At 31.2% G+C, this 22,275-nt stretch overlaps 1 protein-coding gene across 3 annotated transcripts in view; it reads right to left on the bottom strand.

The window, feature by feature from the left end:
• LOC114342595 (protein Shroom) overlaps positions 1–22,275 on the bottom strand; it is a 582,613-nt gene that overhangs the window by 155,492 nt on the left and 404,846 nt on the right. For all 3 annotated transcript variants that reach the window (XM_050659441.1, XM_050659440.1, XM_050659439.1), the window contains one exon: positions 19,771–19,894. In XM_050659441.1, the coding sequence (XP_050515398.1) occupies positions 19,771–19,894 (124 nt within the window). The remainder of the gene's footprint in view (positions 1–19,770; positions 19,895–22,275) is intronic.

Here is a 22,275-nt window from a genome sequence, read left to right as displayed (position 1 = left end):
CTGATCAATTTTTGAAATGTCTTGTGTAGTATCTAAAATAAAAGAAAAAAATGGAGACTGTTGAACATCAGTCAATATTTCACTCAAAATCTGATGAGATGTCAATTGAATAAGTTCGTTTTGAATTGAAGGGCTTAAGTATTTTACCCTACTATCTTCGTTTTCCAGGTGATTCTTTAAAATAGGGTCGTATCTAGAAAGGAGATCAATAATATTCAGAAAATTTCCTGACTCACTTTGAACATTTTTTATGCTTTCAGACCGATGCCCTCTGAAAGCTAGATTACAGGTTGATATTGTTATGATAACATCAAAAATTCTCTTTATTACTTTAACCAGTTTTTCTTCTTTGTCATAAAAAAGCATTTTGATATCTCTGTTATTTTTTCCCATTCCATAAGCGATACATGCATTAATATGGCACTTACTCAATTCGTGGTCTTTAATTTTTGTTGACAGATTTCTCCAATCATTGATTTTCCCCGTAGTCCATGCATTGTTAAAGTTTTTATCAAGTCTGTTAGCGAACAACCAACATGGTTCACAATACACTCCATTTAAAGACGGAGAGTAGCAAAGTCAAAAACGCTCAATTTTTTGACCAGTTTTTGTTTAGAAAAAATAATAGTCTTTTGAAAAAGATCTATTTGTTTGAATGCCTTTAGGAAATGGCCCTTGAGGTCTACATGGTTTGGAGTTCAAAATACGAGATTTCAGTTCATCTTTATTCATATCTTCTGAGAAAAAAGCTATGTCTGTATTCTCTACATTGCAGATTATACCTATGTCATCAGTATTTTCTTGTACTGTACTACTTATGCCAGTTGCTGATGTAGAAGGAGCTATATATGTAATATTTAAATCAGCAGACTTACTCACGTTTTGGTGGACTTGAATTTTGCTTATCGGCAAGAAAATGCAATGCGACGATCTCTTCTATCGTGGATATTTTGTCCCCACGCTCACATTCACTCTCACCAACACCATCGTCACCTGATTGACTTTTAGAAGTATCAGCAAAATCCTGTTTTTTTTAAAACATGTCAATCTTTGGTAGTTTTTTCACTTTTTCATCTTCTTGTTTTTTCCTTTTTCGGAACTCAGCACCACTAGGTCTTTTTCTTTTATTTCCGTTCATTTTGTTCACTCTAAATCCACTAAAACGCACAAATAAACCGTCCACTTATTTCATTTGTATAACAAATACACCGACAAAATTTGTTTTGTATTTTTATGTAACAAATAAAGCTACTGAACCGTACGATCTTACAACAAGGACTGACACATGACAGGGACACGTTGTACTAGTTACTAAAATAATACTAAAATATTTTACCTGAATATCTTCGTAGCTAACAACGATAAATAAACAAAAGCAGTTGTGATGAGAAAGCCATAAACACAGATGTGCATCGTCGCGCCGAGGAGATAAGATAACGATAATAGTAAACAAAAGAGTCACCAACATTCTGTTGTGACTGAACGGAAGTCAGTGAACGGAATAAAATACCACGAATATTTTTTTTTCATTTTTTATTTTCGGGAAGCTACAGGGAGTTTTGCTTCAACATATTTTTTTGCTAAAATTTTTCCAGAATATCAGTTTTTGCGCCCCCCTAAGGCCTGCACCCAATGCACCGCACTGGTTGCATTGGCGTTAGTTACGCCACTGAAGCCTGATGGAAGGTGTAATAAATAAAACAAATACAATACTATATTAAATAATTATTGTATGTTTAACAAGTATCTTAGTTTACATTTTTATATGCCGGTAACAGGTAAGGTTAACCTAACAAGTAACAACCCTGCACCTAACTCCTGTCACTGATGTCACCTCGCTGTCAAGTCATCTTGTTACCAACATGAATAATATGAATCCTAACTCTGTATCATACAGATAGAAAAGTAAGCCTAACTTTTGTTTTTATTATATCCCTATGAGCATTCGAGAATCTGGTCAAGTTTGGAGCGCTGTAAAACCTATATAAATAAATAGAATTAAACAAATTCATAGTGGAAATTGTTCGCTGAAAAACCCTCTACAAAATTGCTATAATGGTATTTTATTTTAAAATGAACTGAAAAAAAGTTATAACCTCCAAAAGGAAACTTATTAAAATTTTTTTACATATTTTTGTTTATATCTTTTTTATTGGTCACTTGACGATAAAAAATAATAGAAATAAAATTGTAGAAAATTTAATTTGCTACATTTTATGTTTTATTAGATTTTCCGTAGGGTTGGTAGCTTACGAGGTATAGCGCGAAACGCCTTTGCACACCATTTCCAAGATGGCGGCCGGGGGACAAGGGTGGCGACCCCAAAAACTTGAACTTAAGCTTCTACTGATCCCTTCTACATATTAAAGAAATAAAATTGACTCCTCTAACAAATGCAAGGTACGGCTTAAAAATGTAACATTTTAATGGAGTATTAACCTTTTAATTTATTTCTTTACGACCCTTTATTAGTGTTTATTAGTAACTTTAAATCAAGAAAAAATAAATCGTAGAACCAGTTGACTAAAAGTTTACTATTTGTTAATATCGAAGGACAAGCTTGTCTGATATATAAAAGCTAAAATATTCACTGATGTCCACTTAAGCAAAAGGGAATAATTATACCCTCTTTGCCACGGTGGGGTGAGATTCACAATAAAAACTTCCATAAATAGAACTGAAGCAAAAATTAAATAGAAAATTACAGAACAAAAGAAAATATATACCTTTTACAGAAAACTTGGTATTTTTGTGATTTATGGTATACAGCCAGCTACAGTAAGTTTATTTTCCTCGTGGATTTTAAAAGCCAACACTTCCATTAACTTTAAAAAAACGTCAGTAAGAAAGTAAAACGTGTCACGAGGAAAGTCAAGTTTGATGATAAGGCCCGTTTTCACGGTACACTTTGGATGATCATCCCGGATGAATCATCCAAAGTGAAAAATAAATGAATCGTGTAAACTATTAATCATCGAAAATGATCATCCTAAATGAATATTGAACGAAGTTGAACCGAGTTCTACTTTTGTTGATGTGATTCATCGGCAGTGACTAGTGAACGGCGGCAACATGTCCACGTGGTTGTTTATTGTCGCATTTAAAGTGCGTAGTTGTTGTGTTTGTACGTTGTGTTTTGTTCTTAGATGGTTTTTTAACATGGCTTGATCTTTTGTCGACCATTCCTTTAACAAACACGTTGACGCCCCCATTTTGTAGCGTCGAATTATCCACGGCCTTACCCACCAACGTCGTTTTTTTTCTAATCTTCTGTTTTTCAAGTACATGTCTAAGTTCATTTAAAATATATTCACTTATTATGCCAATTCCAGCACGTACAACTTCAGTCGGCGCCATTTGTAAGTGAACAGACTAGTTCAGTCTTGGTGATCCATGTAAACGATAATTACTTTCATCGTCGTAATCACTTTGGATGATTCATCCGGGATGATCATCCAAAGTGTACCGTGAAAACGGGCCTTTAGTTCTTCAAGAACTTCATCCAATTAAGAAAATTTCATCGTGGGATGAACCATTATCATTTCAATTTAATGGAAGTTTGCAACGATAATAGGTCGGATGATCCCAACAGCGACATAGAAGAAAAGCATATGTTTTGTAGTGAATATGGTAAATCAGAAATGTGGTACAAATGCGGAGTTTGCCATAGATGGGCGCATAAAGAATGTGGTGGTTACGATAATCACAAAAGTTTTATACAGGGTGAGTCATGAGGAACTGTACATACTCCTACCTCGTATAGAGGCCCCTATGGGGAATAACAAATGATCATTAAAAAGTGTCTGTTCCCATTGTTTAATAATATACAGGGCGTGTTTCGCATTTTGACAGAAATTTGTATTCGTCATAATTTTTGAACGGTCGATCGATGTGTCTCTTATTTTGGTCAATCGTTACACTTTTACAACCTAATCAAATGATTTATTCAAACTACAAAAAAATCAGGTCCGGCTTTAAAAAAATTAGTTCGTTTGGGTCTTAGAAAAAATTTCACCCTGTATACGCTTTTTGAAAACTCTAATATCAATTTTACAAATTAGACAAATACGCAATTAAAATGGCATATTTATTTTTTCCGCACACGATTATTTAATTTTTTATAAAAAAATGAAATTTGACTATGAATTAAAAGTTTGGTAAAGTGAACCATAGATTAAAAAAAATTGACTTTTATTACAAATATTAATTTTTTTGAACAAATATTTAATTTATGTTACCACCCAATCAACTGATTTATTCAAACTAGAAAAAAATCAGGCCCGGATTTAAAAAATAAGTTCGTTTTGGTCTTAGAAAAAATTTCACCCTGTATACGCTTTTTGAAAACTCTAATATGAATTTTACAAATAAGACAAATAGGCAATTAAAATGTCATATTTATTTTTTCTCTTTACGCGATTACTTAATTTTTTACAAAAAAAAAAATCAAATTTGACTATGAATAATTAAAAGTTTGGTAAAGTGAACCATAGATTTAAAAAAATGAACTTTTATTACAAAAATTAATTTTTTTAACAAATATTTAATTTATGTTACCACCCAATCAACTGATTTATTCAAACTAGAAAAAAGTCAGGCCCGGATTTAAAAAATTAGTTCGTTAGGGCATTAGAAAAAATTTCACCCTGTATACGCTTTTTGAAACCTCTAATATGAATTTTACAAATTAGACAAATAGGCGAATAAAATGGCATATTTATTTTTTTCCCCACACGATTACTTAATTTTTTATTAAAAAATCTAATTTGACTATGCTTAATAAGTTTGGCAAAGTTTTTGCATAGATTTAAAAAAAGTAACTTTTTTTAACAAAAATTAATTTACAAAAACAACGTTTTTCTTGAAATTAAAAGTTTTACCATTTGTTTCTATAACACGTCTTATATTAACGTAGATTTTCTATAACAGTAGATCTAAAACTCCCCATAACACTTCTTTTGGACTCTATAGTTTAACATAGACATAACATCAAATACATAGATAAATTTTAAATTTTTTCACTTAATTTTTGCGATTTAACTTTGCAATTCACGAATCTGCACCTTTTATTTTTAAAAATTCATAACTTTTACGACAAGAAGACCGCAAGTCTACAACAATTTTCATAGTCTTCACAATGGTAAAATATATGTGCTGTAAAAATTTCAGAAAAAAAAATATTCAAATGGAACAGAGTTGTAGCGAGTTAAACCGTGATTCCATTTTTTTTTCATTTTTAGGTTAAAATTCCGATTTTGACAAATTTGATTTTTTAATAAAAAATTAAGTAATCGTGTGGGGAAAAATTAAATATGCCATTTTAATTGCCTATTTGTCTAATTTTTAAAATTCATATTAGAGTTTTCAAAAAGCGTATACAGGGTGAAATTTTTTCTAACACCAAAACGAACTAATTTTTTAAATCCGGGCCTGATTTTTTTTTAGTTTGAATAAATCAGTTGATTGGGTGGTAACATAAATTAAATATTTGTTCAAAAAAAATTACTTTTTGTAATAAAAGTTAGCTTTTTAAATCTACGGTTCACTTTACCAAACTTTTAATTCATAGTCAAATTTGATTTTTTTATAAAAAAATAAGTAATCGTGTGCGGAAAAAATAAATATGCCATTTTAATTGCCTATTTGTCTAATTTGTAAAATTCATATTAGAGTTTTCAAAAAAGGTATACAGGGTGAAATTTTTTCTAAGACCCAAAGGAATTAATTTTTTAAAGCCGGACCTGATTTTTTTCTAGTTTGAATAAATCAGTTGATTAGGTGGTAATAGTGTAACGATTGACCAAAATAAGAGACACATCGATCTGACCGTTCAAAAATTATGACGAATACAAATTTTTGTCAAAATGCGAAATTCGCCCAGTATATTATTAAACAATGGGAGCAGACACTTTTTAATGGGCATTTGTTATTCCCCATAGGAGCCTCTATACGAGGTAGGAGTATGCACAGTTCCTCATGACTCACCCTGTATACGATTATTGCAAATAGAGTGTAGTTTGAAATATTTTTATATTAGTTTTTTTTTACTTAAGTATATCTTTGAAAATGTTTTTTATATAAAAGAAATATATAGATATTGTTGGTGAGTATATAATAATTATTTTGTGTTTTATTTTCATATTTATAATGTAACCCCTGGGCGATATTATACCATCACTGGGCGCAATTACCCGCATGGTCTGATAATTCCGCGCGAGTGTAAGTTTGTGGAAGTAAAAGTAATACATACTCCGAAAAATAAAATAAATGAAGTTTATAAAATAAATAAATTAGAATTCGTGGTAAAATCCCCGCTTGGGCTCCACAAGTGGGGATTTTACCAATCGGCGTGCGCGTTTTTCGAAGCTGGCGGAAAATCACATGGGGAGAAACCTTGTACCCTGTAAATTTTCCCCTACCATATATGGACTGTTAATACAGGAGTGTGCATTGGGGCAGTCCGTAAAAAATATAAAACCCCGAAAACGTCAGATTAAGACAAGTTACTTTAAAATAGAGTTACTTTAAAATCTTAAATAGGAAGCCGCATCTTTTATTATACCGCCTACTTAAAAGTAAGTAACTTTAATTTGAGATATTTTTTGGAATTATGGATAGATGACGCTATAATCGGAAAAAACGATTTTTGGAAAAGAAAATTTAAATTAAAAAAATGGAAAATCTTCACTAAGATGGAAAACTTAACTTTTTTTGGTTTTAGGACCTAATCTTGACAACGCTTTAGTATCTGCAAATTTAGCATCCAAGGCTCCCGTACTATCGATAAAAGTCGTACTACGACCAAATGTCCGTATTTTGACAGCTGACATTTTTTTTCAAGACCTACAGTTTTTGTTTAATTCAATAAATTGCTTAAGTGGGCGGCAATACCCGCACTTTCCCTACATCATTAGAAATATAATAGAAAGAAGTACTGACTCGGAAGAAAATCTCATAGATCTGGCATTCATAGATTTGAAGGCAGCGTTCGTTCGACACTATAGTTAAAAGACGTGTACGTGTACAGATAGCAGGAGAAAGATCTGAAGAATTCAATTGGAAAAGAGGTATCAAACATGGAGACAGTCTTAGCCCGTTTTTTTATAACAGTCAGTAATTAACGAATTGATTAGAAATACCAACCAAATACGGACAATAACCCAAACCGTTATTGTATGCGGATGACATAGTCCTTAAAGCAGATTCTTTGAACAAAATGCAACAATTTATAAACATGGACCAAGGAAATAGAAAAACTAAAAATGGAAATTAACATCGAGAACAGTAAAATAATGATCATCGAAATCAAAATTAAATAAAAATATTAAATAAATGCCAAAATACTCAACTGGAAATACTTACCGCATATAATATTCTAGGGAGTATAATTACCAATGATGGAAAAATAGACCTCGAAGTAATAAATAGAAAAAAATAGAACAAACTGTACTACGCAGTTACGGTCTAGCGCCAGTTCTGAGAAAAAATAATTGTCCCAAGAAACAAAAATGAAAATATACACTAAATAGCAAAATTAACGCACCACATTTTTGATTACTCGAATTTCCTCTCGTTAATTTTGCTGCTCAGTGTATAATACGATTTTGATACTGACGATAGGTATCTACTATAGACGAGTGAAAATTGGACTTTGCCGAAAAAGCATAATACGTAGTAGGATGGCCTTGGGGATGAGACATCTACGAGCTATAGTCGAAAAGACCAAATAGGATAGAATACGAAATGAGAATACCAAACAGAAACCAATAATGAACCAAATAATAAAGTAAATAATCACTTCGTTGTAAAACTAAACAAGAGCCGTGTTATATGTTATATTTCAGTTTGTTCAGAGAGCATCATAAGCACTTTATCCGGTTTTAAACCTCATTCGGTTATCATCGGAGAGTGCATATATGATTATCTCTGAACAAACTAAAATTTGGGCTGACAGTATCGATTCACAAAAAAATATTACAGAGGTCGTGGCGACATCTGCTAAAAACAAGCGAAAGTTTTGCTTTTAATTTTGTTTTTAATAAAATTAAAATAATATTAAAAACACAACTTTATTGGGACAAATTTTCTGCTAACACCTTCGTGGATTCTAAAATTTGCATACCAACAAGAAAAATAATAAAGATACAATTATTAAACTGGTATGGACATCTGATGAGAATGAAACCCAGTAGACTAACAAGAAAAATTCACAAAACAAAAAATATCACAAAAAATAAAAAAGACAGACCGAGAAAAAATACATGTATCAAATAGTAGATGCGTGAAAGATTAAACAGAAAACGCTTGAAGAAATGACAATATGTACTAGCACAAGACAGAAAAGAATGAAAGAGATGGATGAATAGGTAGCATAACTAAACCCAAATCCGACTCCGGAAAGGGCAAAAGGAAGGAGAGAAAGAAAGAAAGAAAATCGGTATACGTAAAAAAATGTATTTTCTCGGCTTCAATAGAGCAATTTTCTTAATTTTTTTTTAATCCGAAGTAACTCAAATAGAACCACCTAACTAACCCGTGTTGAGCTGCCCCCCCCCCCCCCACTTGCAAAAATTAAAAAACAAATAGCCCTGATTTATGAGCTATTTATGAGCTCTCATATTCCGCAAACTAAAAATTTTGAGCTCGTTCCACTGAGCAGGAATTTAATACCCTAGTGGGGGGGGCTGAGTCAGCCCCCCCCCCACTACTTAAAAATAGGAATATTGAATCGGTTTTTGCGGCAGAATTACGAGCTATTTATGAGCTCTTGAAATTATATAGTTTCGATTTTTGAGCTCATCCCCTTCACCCCCAAACAACCCTTTAATTGATTTAACTTAAGAGAAAGATGCTGAGAAAACTTAAAATATATCGTATTGCGGATATAATTCCTATAGCTTATATACTCTAAGAATAAACTATTAAATCAAGGGCATTTCGATTATTGAGCTACAACCCCTTCGCAAGAAAACCACCCTATCTTCCCGGCTTAAGAGAAAGTTGTACTTAAAATGCGTTAAACTAATTATTTGGCGACTACATATCATTTAATAATTTATAAGCTTCCAAATCACGCGCATTTAGATCAGTAAATTGCAATTTATTTTGTATAGTGCAGTCACTGAAGGTAAAAATCAACGATTACCTTCAATTTCGGTGAACCTTCATCGATTTTCACGAAAATTGGTCAGTGGTTAGAGGATACGTCAAGAAACAAAGGTGACATGGTACCACCTTGCGCCTTTACCCTGAGGGTGGATACCGCCCCTTCTCGGGGGTGAAAATTACTTTATAAAAAATAACTGCACAAATCAATAAAAGAACAAATTAAAAGCAAAATTTATTATATAAAGTTAATAAAATAAGTCAATAACTTTTAAGTTATTAAAGATCAAAGATTTTAATTATTTGTGAAAAAAATACATGTTTTGAGAAGGTTTTTTTGTAAATCACTGAAAAACTGTAAGTTTTTACAAAAAAGTTAATAGTAGTTTAATTCGTGTAGCTTATATTCTAAGAATAAACTCTAAAATCACGCGCCTTTCGATTATTGAACTACAACCCCTTCGCAAGAAAACCATTCCATATTCCCGGCTTAAGAGAGGGTTGTACTTAAAATAATTTAAATTAATTATTTGTCGACTATATATTGTTTAATAATTTATGAGCTCGCAAAATATACGCATCTCAATTATTGAATTGCCATTTTCTTTCTATAGTGCAGTCACTGAAGGTAAAAATCAACTATGACCTTCGATTTCGGTAAATCTCCATTCATTTTCACGAAAATTGGTGAGCGGATTTTGATACTATCAACTTTTTCTGGATCTTATTTTTGATGGGTATTTCTAAGTACTTTGACAAGTATTTAGTACCTAAGTGTTATAAAATGCATCTTTTTCCCGTTATTTAAGCTTGAACCCTTAGATTTGAACAGTCGCGGAAAAAAATATATATTTAATTACCAATAACTTACTTTAAATTAACATTAAAGGTTTTTCAAGTAAGCAATTTATTATATTTTTTATTAGCTTCAATTTTAGTGATAAAAACTTTTTTGTAAAAACTTACAGTTTTTGAGTCATTTATGAAAAATCGCTATAAGGCATGCATTTTCTTTCCAAAAATTAAAATATTTGATCTTTAATAACTCAAAAAGTATTGATTTATTTTAATCACATTATATAACAAATTTTGCTTACAATTTGTCCCTCTCTCGATTTGTGGGGTTATTTTTAATAAAGTAATTTTCACTCCCGAGAAGGGGTGACATATACCCCAGGCTAAAACCCCAAGTTGTTATTGTCAATTCGTGAAAATAAATGGAGATTTACCGAAATCGAAGGTAATAGTTGATTTTTACCTTCATTGACTGCACTATAGAAAGAAAATGGCAATTCAATAATTGAGATGCGTATATTTTGCAAGCTAATAAATTATTAAACGATATGTAGTCGCCAAATAATCAATTTAAATTATTTTAAGAACAACTCTCTCTTAAGCCGGGAAAATGGGGTCGTTTTCTTGCGAAGGGGTTGTAGCTATATAATCGAAAGGTGCGTGATTTAAGAGTTTATTCTTAGAATATAAGCTATACGAATTAAACTACTATTAACTTTTTTGTAAAAACTTACAGTTTTTCAGTGATTTACAAAAAACCTCTTCAAAACATGCATTTTTTTCACAAATAATTAAAATCTTTGATCTTTAATAACTTAAAAAGTATTGACTTATTTTATTAACTTTATATAATAAATTTTGCTTTTAATTTGTTCTTTTATTGATTTGTGCAGTTATTTTTTATAAAATAATTTTCACCCACGAGAAGGGGCGGTATCCACCCTCAGGGTAAAGGCGCAAGGTGGTACCATGTTACCTTTGTTTCTTGACGTATCCTCTAACCACTGACCAATTTTCGTGAAAATCGATGAAGGTTCACCGAACTTGAAGGTAATCGTTGATTTTTACTTTCAGTGACTGCACTATACAAAATCAATTGCAATTTACTGATCTAAATGCGCGTAATTTGGAAGCTTATAAATTATTAAATGATATGTAGTCGCCAAATAATTAGTTTAACGCATTTTAAGTACAACTTTCTCTTAAGCCGGGAAGATAGGGTGGTTTTCTTGCGAAGGGGTTGTAGCTCAATAATCGAAATGCCCTTGGTTTAATAGTTTATTCTTAGAGTATATAAGCGATAGGAATTATATCCGCAATACGATATATTTTAAGTTTTCTCAGCATCTTTCTCTTAAGTTAAATCAATGAAAGGGTTGTTTGGGGGTGAAGGGGATGAGCTCAAAAATCGAAACTATATAATTTCAAGAGCTCATAAATAGCTCGTAATTCTGCCGCAAAAACCGATTCAATATTCCTATTTTTAAGTAGTAAGGGTGTCACTAGGGTATTAAATTCCTGCTCAGTGGAACGAGCTCAAAATTTTTAGTTTGCGGAATATGAGAGCTCATAAATAGCTCATAAATCAGGGCTATTTGTTTTTTAATTTTTGCAAGTGGGGGGGGGGGCAGCTCAACACGGGTACCTAACTAACACCAAGTGCCAAAGATGCTTTACTTTTGTTATAATAATAGACTGCTTTATTAGTCCATGTGGTGAGACCGCTCCCGTCTGAAAAACATTTCTAATTCGGTTTCTCTGCGGATTCATATTTAAAAATGTCCCCTTTAAACAAATCTGAAGGATGCCGGACGGAATTTTTGGGCAGAAATTGTTTAAACAATTTTTTTAAACAAATACATAAGATCACCTTTTGTTGCTCCAAAAAATATATTTTTAGAGTTTTTGGGTCATTCTAAACAAGAAACGTATCTTGTGATTTTTCTCAAAAATTGACAGTTTTCGAGTTATAGGCGATTTAAAATCTAAAAAATGCGGAAATACGCATTTTCGAGGCTTAAAAACTGATATTTAAATTAATATTTTTAAAGGTGTCAATAACTTGGATTAAAGTTTAAACATTCCTTTTCAAGATTCCGAAGAGTGATCGTGTCTAACTTCAATTTAGACCGTAGTTTTTTAATTGTTAATTATGCGTATCCATACGGTTCTTTTGCCGGTGCGGCGCACACTATTTTTAAAAATCTCCTATTTTCCTCCAAAAAATATTTTTTCTAGATTCTTTGGGACATTCTAAATAAAATAAGTTAATAGTTTTAAAGTTATAAGTGATTTAAAATCCGAAAAATGACAAAAAAACACATTTTCGCATTTTAAATCGCTTATAACTTTAAAACTAGTATTTTTTGAGAAAAATGTCAAGAAACTTATTTTATTTAGAATGTCCCAAATAATCTAAAAAAAATAGGAGATTTTCTCCTTTTTCGCAGGAAAATAGGAGATTTTTGAAATAGAGCGCGCCGCACCGGCCAAAAAAATCGGATGGACATGCATAATTAACAATTAAAAAACTACGGTCTAAATTGAAGTTAGACCCGATCACTCTTCAGAATCTTGAAAAGAAATGTTTAAACTTTAATCCAAGTTATTGGCACCCTTAAAAATACTAATTTAAATATGAGTTTTTAAGCCTCGAAAATGCGTATTTTCGCATTTTTTAGATTTTAAATTGCCTATAACTCGAAAACTGTCAATTTTTGAGAAAAATCACAAGATACCTTTCTTGTTTAGAATGACCCAAAAAATCTAAAAATATCTTGGAGCAATAAAAGGTGATCTTATATATTTGTTTAAAAAAAAAATGGTTTAAACAATTTCTGCCCAAAAATTCCGTCCGGAACCCTTCAGATTTGTTTAAAGGGGACATTTCTGAATATGAATCCGCATAAAAACCGAATTAGAAATGTTTTTCAGACGGGAGCGGTCTCACCTCATGGACTATAATATTGATAATTAACACTTTATTATTATTATTAGTGTAGGAAACAGAGGTTGAACCTCGCAAAATGGACACAAGTCCGGTTTTATTTTTTTTTCTGGTATATCAAGGGGTGCTTATTATTTTTCTACTAACATTTTCTTAAAAAATTTCGCCTCGGAACCCTCCTTTTCCTCCCTTTAAAGGGGGTAATTTGTGGTTTTTGCGAAACGTAGCCCTTCCTGTGCGTTTTACAAAAAATTTACTTAATAGTATAATGAAGAGGGCTATATTTCCTACTATTTATTTCCCGACAGCGTATGTCTATCACACACCGTTTAGTGGGAGTGGCGTCCCAAAATTGACAAATTTTTAAAAAAGATGTTTAAAAAAATTATTTTTCCCTAACTGTACCGAAAATTAAGAATAAACCCAGCGGCAATTAATCACAAATAAGTGGCCGATTTTTTGGTATAGGTTTCATTTAAGGCAATTGCAAATTTTTTAGTTAGAGGGTGTTACATTTTAAAAAACCCCTTTCTATACCATCTGAACCGCCTATGCTAGAGTAAAAAAACTTTCAGCGATTATCCACTTACTGGTGTTATTTACAAATTTCTATAATACACCCCTATTTTTTTTTCGGAAACACCCAAAAAAAAGGAGAATTAATAAAGAAAGTGATTTTCTTGGAGTCCTTCACACACCCTTTATTAAAATGCTTCATATATTATTTTGTACACGTTCTTATTACCCATGCATGGACAATAAAAGCGATTTCTTGATGCAACCCCTGCAGCCAAAAAAATAATAAATAAAGGGGCGGTTGAAAAAAATTTTTTTTTGCCTTTTAGTCTATATGGACATACAGTCGGAAAAATGAAAGAATACCCATGAACGATCATATCAAGCACATATTTTGGATTTGCTGCCTTTTTCTATAAATAAAAAAAGAGAGAGAGAGAGGGAGAGAGAGAGAGAGATTATTAAGTGTTGTCTACAAAGCAAAAACGTTATCCAAGACATACGCAGTTACATATTTATAAGTAACAGAGTGAGACGGCGATACAATTGTTCAACGTAGTTATATTAATTTAGTAGAAAATTTAAACTCACACTTGACTATTTCTGTACTTCTAATGTCATTCTTAGAAAAACATTCAACAAGAGTAGAGATAATGATTGTACAAACTACTATTCGAGTAATCGTGCTGGTCAACTATAATCTGACTGATTCGATTTCTGTCATTTTGACAGTGAAGCTGGGTTAGGGTCGGTAGAGTTTATAAATTTTAATAATCAGTCGTATTTACTTGAATAAATTCAGTTCTTTTAAGGGCTATTTTGATATTATATTGTATTTTTGGTTTGGTAAGTATTTATTTATTTAAAATACGCCAATAAAATTTGTCTAACAATAAAACACTGAAAACGTTTGTTTTCTATTTTTCAATTTCAAAAATACAGATATAATTCTGAATGACCAACTCGAGACAAACAGCTACCCACTCCTCAACCTCTTCAGTTAAAGACTTTAAATAGGCAAACCATTCTAAACTAAATCACTTAAGAAAGACACTCTGCCGAAACAGCTGTAGTCACATAGTTGTAATAAATTTTGTGGAAGTATAGAAAACAAACGTTTTCAGTGTTTTATTGTTAGATAAAATGAACTTCCATCAAGTAACGGTCGAATCCATCAATTATTAATAAAATTTGTAAGTAATCATCTGTCAATATGGTTAACTTCTGTCTATGAGTTCCCCAAACGTGTACATATTACTCTGACTTTTCAATCATAGTGTATGAAATTACAGATTAGTATATTTTTACGAATGTACATTTATTTGCAGATAATGTCTGGAAAATGATATGGATACCTAATGATCTGAATTCATTAAGTTTACTTTCATTTTAATCACTTAATGCAGCTGACATAAACGGCATTTTTTAAATTCCTGCTTACTCATTATTTTTGTATTACATATTAGTCTATATCAAATAATTAATTACGGTAGTAATAGTAACATTTATCACCAAAAAATATATATTATCAGAAAAAGAATAACATCACAAAAATTTTTTGACACATTCTTACGTAGCGAAAATCGTACTGTGGGGTAGTAGTCACATCCGTTTATTTTCAGTATTAACTTAGTTTAGACTTTGTTTTGACTAGAAATTTTTGATTTGATTCGTATGCATATCATCGATGACGCATGGGTATTCTTTCATTTTTCCTACCGTATGCTCCATCAATAGGGTTTTTCATAAATATATATGATTATTGCAACATCCCTGCGGAAAGTACCCCTATCCTTGAAAATAAACTGCAGAAACTACCCCTATCCCTTGGAGAGCATGTTTTTACAATTTTCTCAGTACCTATGCATTTTTTTAAAACAAAACTTATACAGAATTAAAGACCACCATTTTCTCTACAAATAAGATTCTATGCATTTTTTTCGTATAAGCAACCGTTACGGCACAGTGGCGCCGTAAACCTCAGAAATGCATTGGCGGGTTCCAGTTTTTGTTTTTTTTTCGTCACCTATTCATTTTATTGATAACGTACTTATGGAAAATAAAAGAACACATTGTCTGCTACACATTATGACCTAATATGCATATTTTATTTTCTTTGCACCCTAAAGCCACAGTGGTGGCCCAAAATCCATTTTTGATTATTTTCTTTATTCATTCTCCTTTTTTTGGGTGGTTCCGGGGAAAATATAGGGGTGTATTATATAAATTTGTAAATAACACAAGTACATGGATAATCGCTGAAAGTTTTTTTACTCTAGCATAGGCGGTTCAGATGGTATAAAAAGGGGTTTTTTAAAATATCTCACCCTGTAATTAAAAAATTTGTAATTGCCCTTAACTGAAACTTATACCAAAAAATCAGCCACTTATTTGTGATTAATTGCCGCAGGGTTTCTTCTTAATTTTCATTACAGTTAGGGAAAATATATTTTTTTAAAACATCTTTTTTAAAATTTGTCAATTTTGGGGCGTCACCCCCGCTAAACGGTGGGTGATATTTTACTATTATGTAAATTTTTTGTAAAACGTACAGGAAGGGCTACGTTTCGCAAAAACCACAAATTACCCCCTTTAAAGGGATAAAAAGGGGGTTCCGGGCGAAATTTTTTAAGAAAATGTTATTCTCATAATAAGCACCCCTTGATATACCAGAAAACAAAATAAAACCGGACTTTTGTCCTTTTTGCAAGGTTCAAGCTCTGTTTCCTACACTATATAAATATAAAATAAAATAAACAATAAAATAAACAATATCGTCTACATCAAAATGTCCGTCTTAAAAAAATATTTTTTCTGCAGCCGAAATCGAAACATTAGTTGCGTTCGCGGGTACAGTTGACAAATTGTCGCCGACAATTTCTAACCTCACTTAATATAAATAATACCGTTAATAGATAAATATATGCTTTTTCTCATGAGGATCTTTCAGTACGTCACAGTTTTTCGATTTCTTTTTAATGCATTAAATTGTATGTGACAGAAAAAAACGCACGTCGGTGATTACATTTCGTCGGTGACATTTATAACATTTATTCTAGTTGTCAATAGATGGCGCTATAATCGAAAATAAAATAATTTGCGAATTATATCATATATCTACGAATATAATCTGAACAAGTTATAAGACTATACAAATCAAAGAAAATACCATTTTATAAATGCAATAAACACAATTGATTTGTTTTTATGCCAAATTGCAAATAAAATGTGACAACTGTCAGATTTAACTAAAATGTCATGTCACTAAAATGTATATTATCACGGACATACCATTTTTTCTATCATTTGTGACGCACTGAAAAATGCTCATGAAAAGAAGCATACAAGGTATATTTCGTTTTAATTATTATTAATAACTAATTATTAAATTATACTAGGTAAATATACCTTGTATATTTATCTATTAACGATATTATTTATATCATTTTAAAGTGCGCATGCGTTTTGCTGCTAATTTGTCGCCGCCCAGCTAGCAAGATGACGTTACCTTAACGTTAAATTTAGGTTTTTTTGTATTGTTACGTAACATCTATCAAAAAATGACGTGGCAATCTCGTTTAAGATTGCAGCGCCATCGCGTATTTATTTCGAACCTTTCAAATAGACATTAATACATAACCTTACATTTCCGTGCTTAAAATCGTGTTTTTATTGAGTTATGGCAAAAAATCGAATTATGAATGGTGTGTGCCTCAATGTGATTCTTGGATAAAGCGTAATAGTAATTTGTCGTTTCATTCTTTCCCTAAAAAGCATAAACAAGATAGAATTCTATTCAATGGCAGTTTAGTTGAAAAAAGAAATGTATGGAAATATCTTCTAAAGATGGGAAATGAGCCTAGTCGTTATATGAAAGTGTGCAGTTTACACTTTAAGAGTGAAGATTACTTTAAGGGTATGTTTATGTATTAGATAAAGTAGCTACCTCTCACATAAAAGTCAAATATATAATAAATGTTTATTTCAAATATTTAATAAATGTGTTAGCATCATGTATGTGGTTTTATTTTACACAATAATTTTAAGGTCTTATAGGGCTTTTCATTCACAGTCATTTGTTTCGAGCTTCTGTCATGTGTCACATAATATTAATATATCTACGTCATTGGCATATATACCAATCCTGTATGGCGTAGATATATTAATATTATGAGACACATGACAGAAGCTCGAAACAAATGACAATCGATTAAAAGCCCTTATATTATTTATACCGAAAATTCAACTAGAAAGTGACGTTTTTGTGACGTTAAAATGGTTACATAGAAATTACGTAAAACTGTTACGTAACATCGCTGTGACTTTTATACGTATATTTTAGGTAAAATTAGATGTAACCTTTGACGTAACTTCTCCCAAAATGTTGACGCTTGTTTGACGTCATATATACGAACAATGTTAGCTGGGCGACTAGTCGCCGACAGGCACCCGCGAACGCACTTATTTTACACAACTCATACCGAAAGTAGCTACTTTCGGGACTAATTTTTTCACTTTCGGGACGCTTTTTTTACTTTCGGGACGATTTTGGGTAGCTAGGTAACGGCTTTGACAATAACATCAACTTTGTATTTTATCATGACAACGCTTGTCACTTAAGATTCGTGTGTCATTTTAAACCAAATTGATATCTCAAAAAATAGTAAAAGTACTGACACATCTAACACTAATTTTAATACTGCCACTTCTGTTAATATTCCTAACAATAGGGAGTTTTTGTGCACACAAATACGTAAACGTAATGCATCTTTTTGACATATACGCTTGCGCATTAATGGTTGAACTCCGTATCTCGATACGTATTACCTAAAGTAACGATCTGATATGTACGTGAGAACGCATCCCTATCGAGACGAAAGTCACCGAATGCACACGAGGATCTTGCCCGATTACCTACCAAATGAACATTTCATCAGCGTACTACCCGTTTATAAACATTTAAGGTTATATTGGTTATTGGTTTAGTCTATTTGAGTAAAATTATTCTGTGTTTGTAATTGGAAATTGGAACTTCATAATAGATTTAAAATTTTGTTGGTTTTAAGTTGTCTATTAATAAAGCAAAACAAACAAATTTTGTATTAATTTAAGAAATAGAGTGATCACCACAATTAATATCTTGATAAACAAATCACCTAATTTCAGTAAAATTTTCAAATAAATATGAACAAACTATTTACATTATACTGGAATTCTGATGTAGGTACAATAATTTACAACTAAAAAGTAGGTATAAACAAAAATAAAAAAAAATTAACCTAAGGAAAAATAATATTTTTATATTTAAATAGAAGCAATTAAAACCATACAATTTCATCATTCATTTATCTTTTTTTACATTTGTATATTAATTGTATAGGTATTGTGTGAAAATTGTTTTATTTTTTTAATGTCAACGGAATTTAAAAATGACTTTACGATTTGCTTTACGTTACGTTAAGGTAGTTACAAAAACTACCTATTAACGTTCATCATTCTTACGGTACGTTAGTGCTTTACGTATAGGGAGATACGTTACGTTAGGCATTACAAAAACTCCCTAATATCAATGTAAACAATTGTTATAATTGTGTTATTAATATTCATAAGTAGATTTTTCTAATGTTGAATTCACGAGAGTAACTTTAAAGTGTTTAATAAAATTTCAGAAGTAAAGTTTATCCATATATTATTTTTAACATAAAAAACGGCTGCAGAAAAAATATTGTACGTAACACGATCCAAAAGTGATTTTACGAGACTCGCAGGATTCCATGACTCGCCTACGGCTCGCCCTGGAAACATCCTACTCGTCTCGTAAAATATCACTTTCGGAACTTGTTACGTAAATTACTAGTACGTGACCAAAAATTAGTTTTTCTCAGGTCTCCCTTGGCTTACAGGACTCGTCCTGAAAAACACATCTTTCTGGTGTTGTAACGTAAATTACAGTTACTATTATGGAAGCCTGAGGAGACCTGTAATGCTCAAATTTTCTTTCGCACGAAGTAAAATATTTTTTCAAAACCGACATTTTAATGTAAACTAAATTATTTATTTGATTTTATATAAAAAAGTTATTAACACATAATAAAACAAGATACTGACACATTTGACAAACAAAAAATTAAAAATCATCTCTTCATAATATAAAGCAACGTTGTTATCGTAGTAGCGAAATCAAGGCAAACTGTAATCAATCGGCGATTGAAAAGAGAAAAAGCTTTTGCCAGTTCCTAACGTCCAATTTCCGGTCATATCCGGTAAAATATTTTTTTTCTGGACAAGAAATAATTGTGTGTTTATTTTCTGGCCGGTTTTAAAAAAAATTATTTTCTCGAATCAACAAAATACAAAATAACATGATGAAAGTATATGTATAAATAAATTAAATAATAATTACTCACATTGACGACGATCTCGCTTCTCGAACTTTGGTTGAACCAGATTTATGATCACTCGAAATTCGTGCTCTCATCGATTGGTTAACCCTCATTTGTCTTGGTTGTAGAGGTGGAGCCACTTCTTTACCTGCAATTGCATTAAAAAAATACTCAATACTAAACAATTGAAGACATATTTTTATTTATTTTGCTGGTTGACTATAATAAATGTCGTGTCGTGGAACTAGTAGCAGGTTAATAATTGATTATAGAACAGCAGATGGTAGTATAGAGCATGCTTTTACATAGAACTCTTCGACATCTATGTCTACAGCCTAAGATTGGATTATTAGATACATATAACACATCCGTATCATCACAGTGGGGCTCATTTTTTCGTGAACTCACTAGAGACTTGAAATCCACTAGTGCACGTGCTCCACGTTTGATTTTACTGCGTACAGTACAGCGAGTAAAGATGGTTTTATTAACGGCGCTGAACTAACTTTCTTAACAAAGAAAAAGACCGTAACGAAATGGATGGACCTCTTTTCTAAAATTGGATTAAAACTAAATTTCTTCCAAATATTCCTGAGCAAAGTTTAGTAATGGAAAATGCGTCCTACCACTTCAGGGAGTTGGAAAGATTACTTACTTGAAATCTAACATAGTAGCACAATTTATATCACAGTATGATCAGCGTATCATAGATGAATAGATCAGCGTATCATAGAAATTACAAAGAATATGAATAAGTTGCTAAAATCGCCTACATTCCATAGCAAACTAAATCCGATAGAGCTGGTATCAAGTGAATCCAAAAAAATACATGGTAAGACATAACACAAATTTTGTATCGATGTCACCTTTCCAAACATAAACGTAAATTATTAAAATAACAAAAAGTATTATTTTTATCGTCATTTCTTATTAGTCGAGGAAATGAAACTGAAAAAATGGCAAAACCTCGCAATTTTTTCGTCCAGCATCGATTTGTACAAAAATTTGGGATAAGGCTCATTTCACCCTCTAGTTCATTTTCTATATTGACCCGTTGTACGCTTTTGGTTTTTTTATTGTGAAAACTACCTCTAATTGTAAAAAATTATAAAATAACATTTTAAACTTTAATATTGTCAACATTTGGTTTTTATTAGTTATAATGATTGTTTTGTTTTAAGATATAATATAATATTTTAACCCTTACAACTACCCTTGTTGGAGCTATATATTAAAAAATTGACTTATCCTAAAAGAATAATTTCGGCTTGCATCCAATTTACATAAAAATTTGGGATTAGGATCATCTCACCCTGTACTTCATATTCTATATCATGCTCAAGGGCGTTGATTATTTTTGAGGTGTAAACTACCACTTATTGTCAAAAATTATATAAAAACATTGTAAACTTTAGTATGGGTAAAATTTGGTTTTGATTGGTTAAATAATGATTGTTTTTTATAGGATATAATATCATAATATTTCAACCCTTAAAACCCACCCTTAATAACAGTACAATTTTTATAAATAGATAATTTAAAAGATTTAAACAGAAAAAAAAGTAGAATTAAAGAATTACAAAAACATTTATTTACACAAAAATACGAATTTACAAATATGTACAAATACAAATACAATTAGTTTTTTAGTCATCTTCCAGTATAAGAACCGGTTCTGTGGTATTATATACCTACATTAAAAATGCTATATAAGCGGACTATTCAAATTTTTCGAAAACAAAAATTTGTTTTATAAAGCTTCTTCATTTTTGGCGATAAAAAGTTTTTTCAAAAATGATTTTGTAGGATTTTTGAAGAGCTATAAGACTAAATTAAATTCCATAAGATCCCTTAGTTTTTAATTGGGGTGGGTTTAAAGGGCTCGAATAAGGAGGTGTTTGGTCGTAAATAGAGATTTTAAACAGCTACATCTTGATAACTATCCACTCTAATGAAAATCTGTGCACAAGAAAATTTTTTTAGTGATTAAAAAAGCTACAATTTAGTAGTCTATCATTTTTTCATATCTCCAGTATTTTCGGAGATATTTTGAAGAAAAACGTGAAACATACGAAATTGCAAAAAACGTATTTTTCTTTAAACTGCAATGTTTCTAAAATTAGTCTTTTTAAATAGGCCAAACTTCTTGGGTGTTTTTATAATACAAATATAAATGGAATTACAGAAATAATTCAAATTATGCATTTGTCTAAAAAAGCTAACATTTAACATGCCTTATCTCGGTTCGTATTGGTCGCAAAAATATTATAGAAAAAAAATTTGGTTTCCGTAACTAAAAGATACAATTTTGATAACTACAGTTTTTTTATTAAATGCATATTTTTCGAGTTATTCTCAAGTAACCCTCGAAAAAGGTGGATTTTTTTGTCGAAAAACTGTTACTTTCAACCGCGAATAACTCGAATAATATTAGTTCTACGAAGAAACTTTAAAAAACATTTTTTTCTTAGAATTACTTTTTACATCGATCTACTGCTTAAAATGTAATAAACAATTCCCACCCCCGTG

The sequence above is a fragment of the Diabrotica virgifera genome, chromosome 8, assembly GCF_917563875.1.
Source record: "Diabrotica virgifera virgifera chromosome 8, PGI_DIABVI_V3a".
Lineage (NCBI taxonomy): Eukaryota > Metazoa > Arthropoda > Insecta > Coleoptera > Chrysomelidae > Diabrotica > Diabrotica virgifera.
Note: the sequence above shows the minus strand (reverse complement) of the source record. Positions and strands in the feature narration are given on the sequence as shown.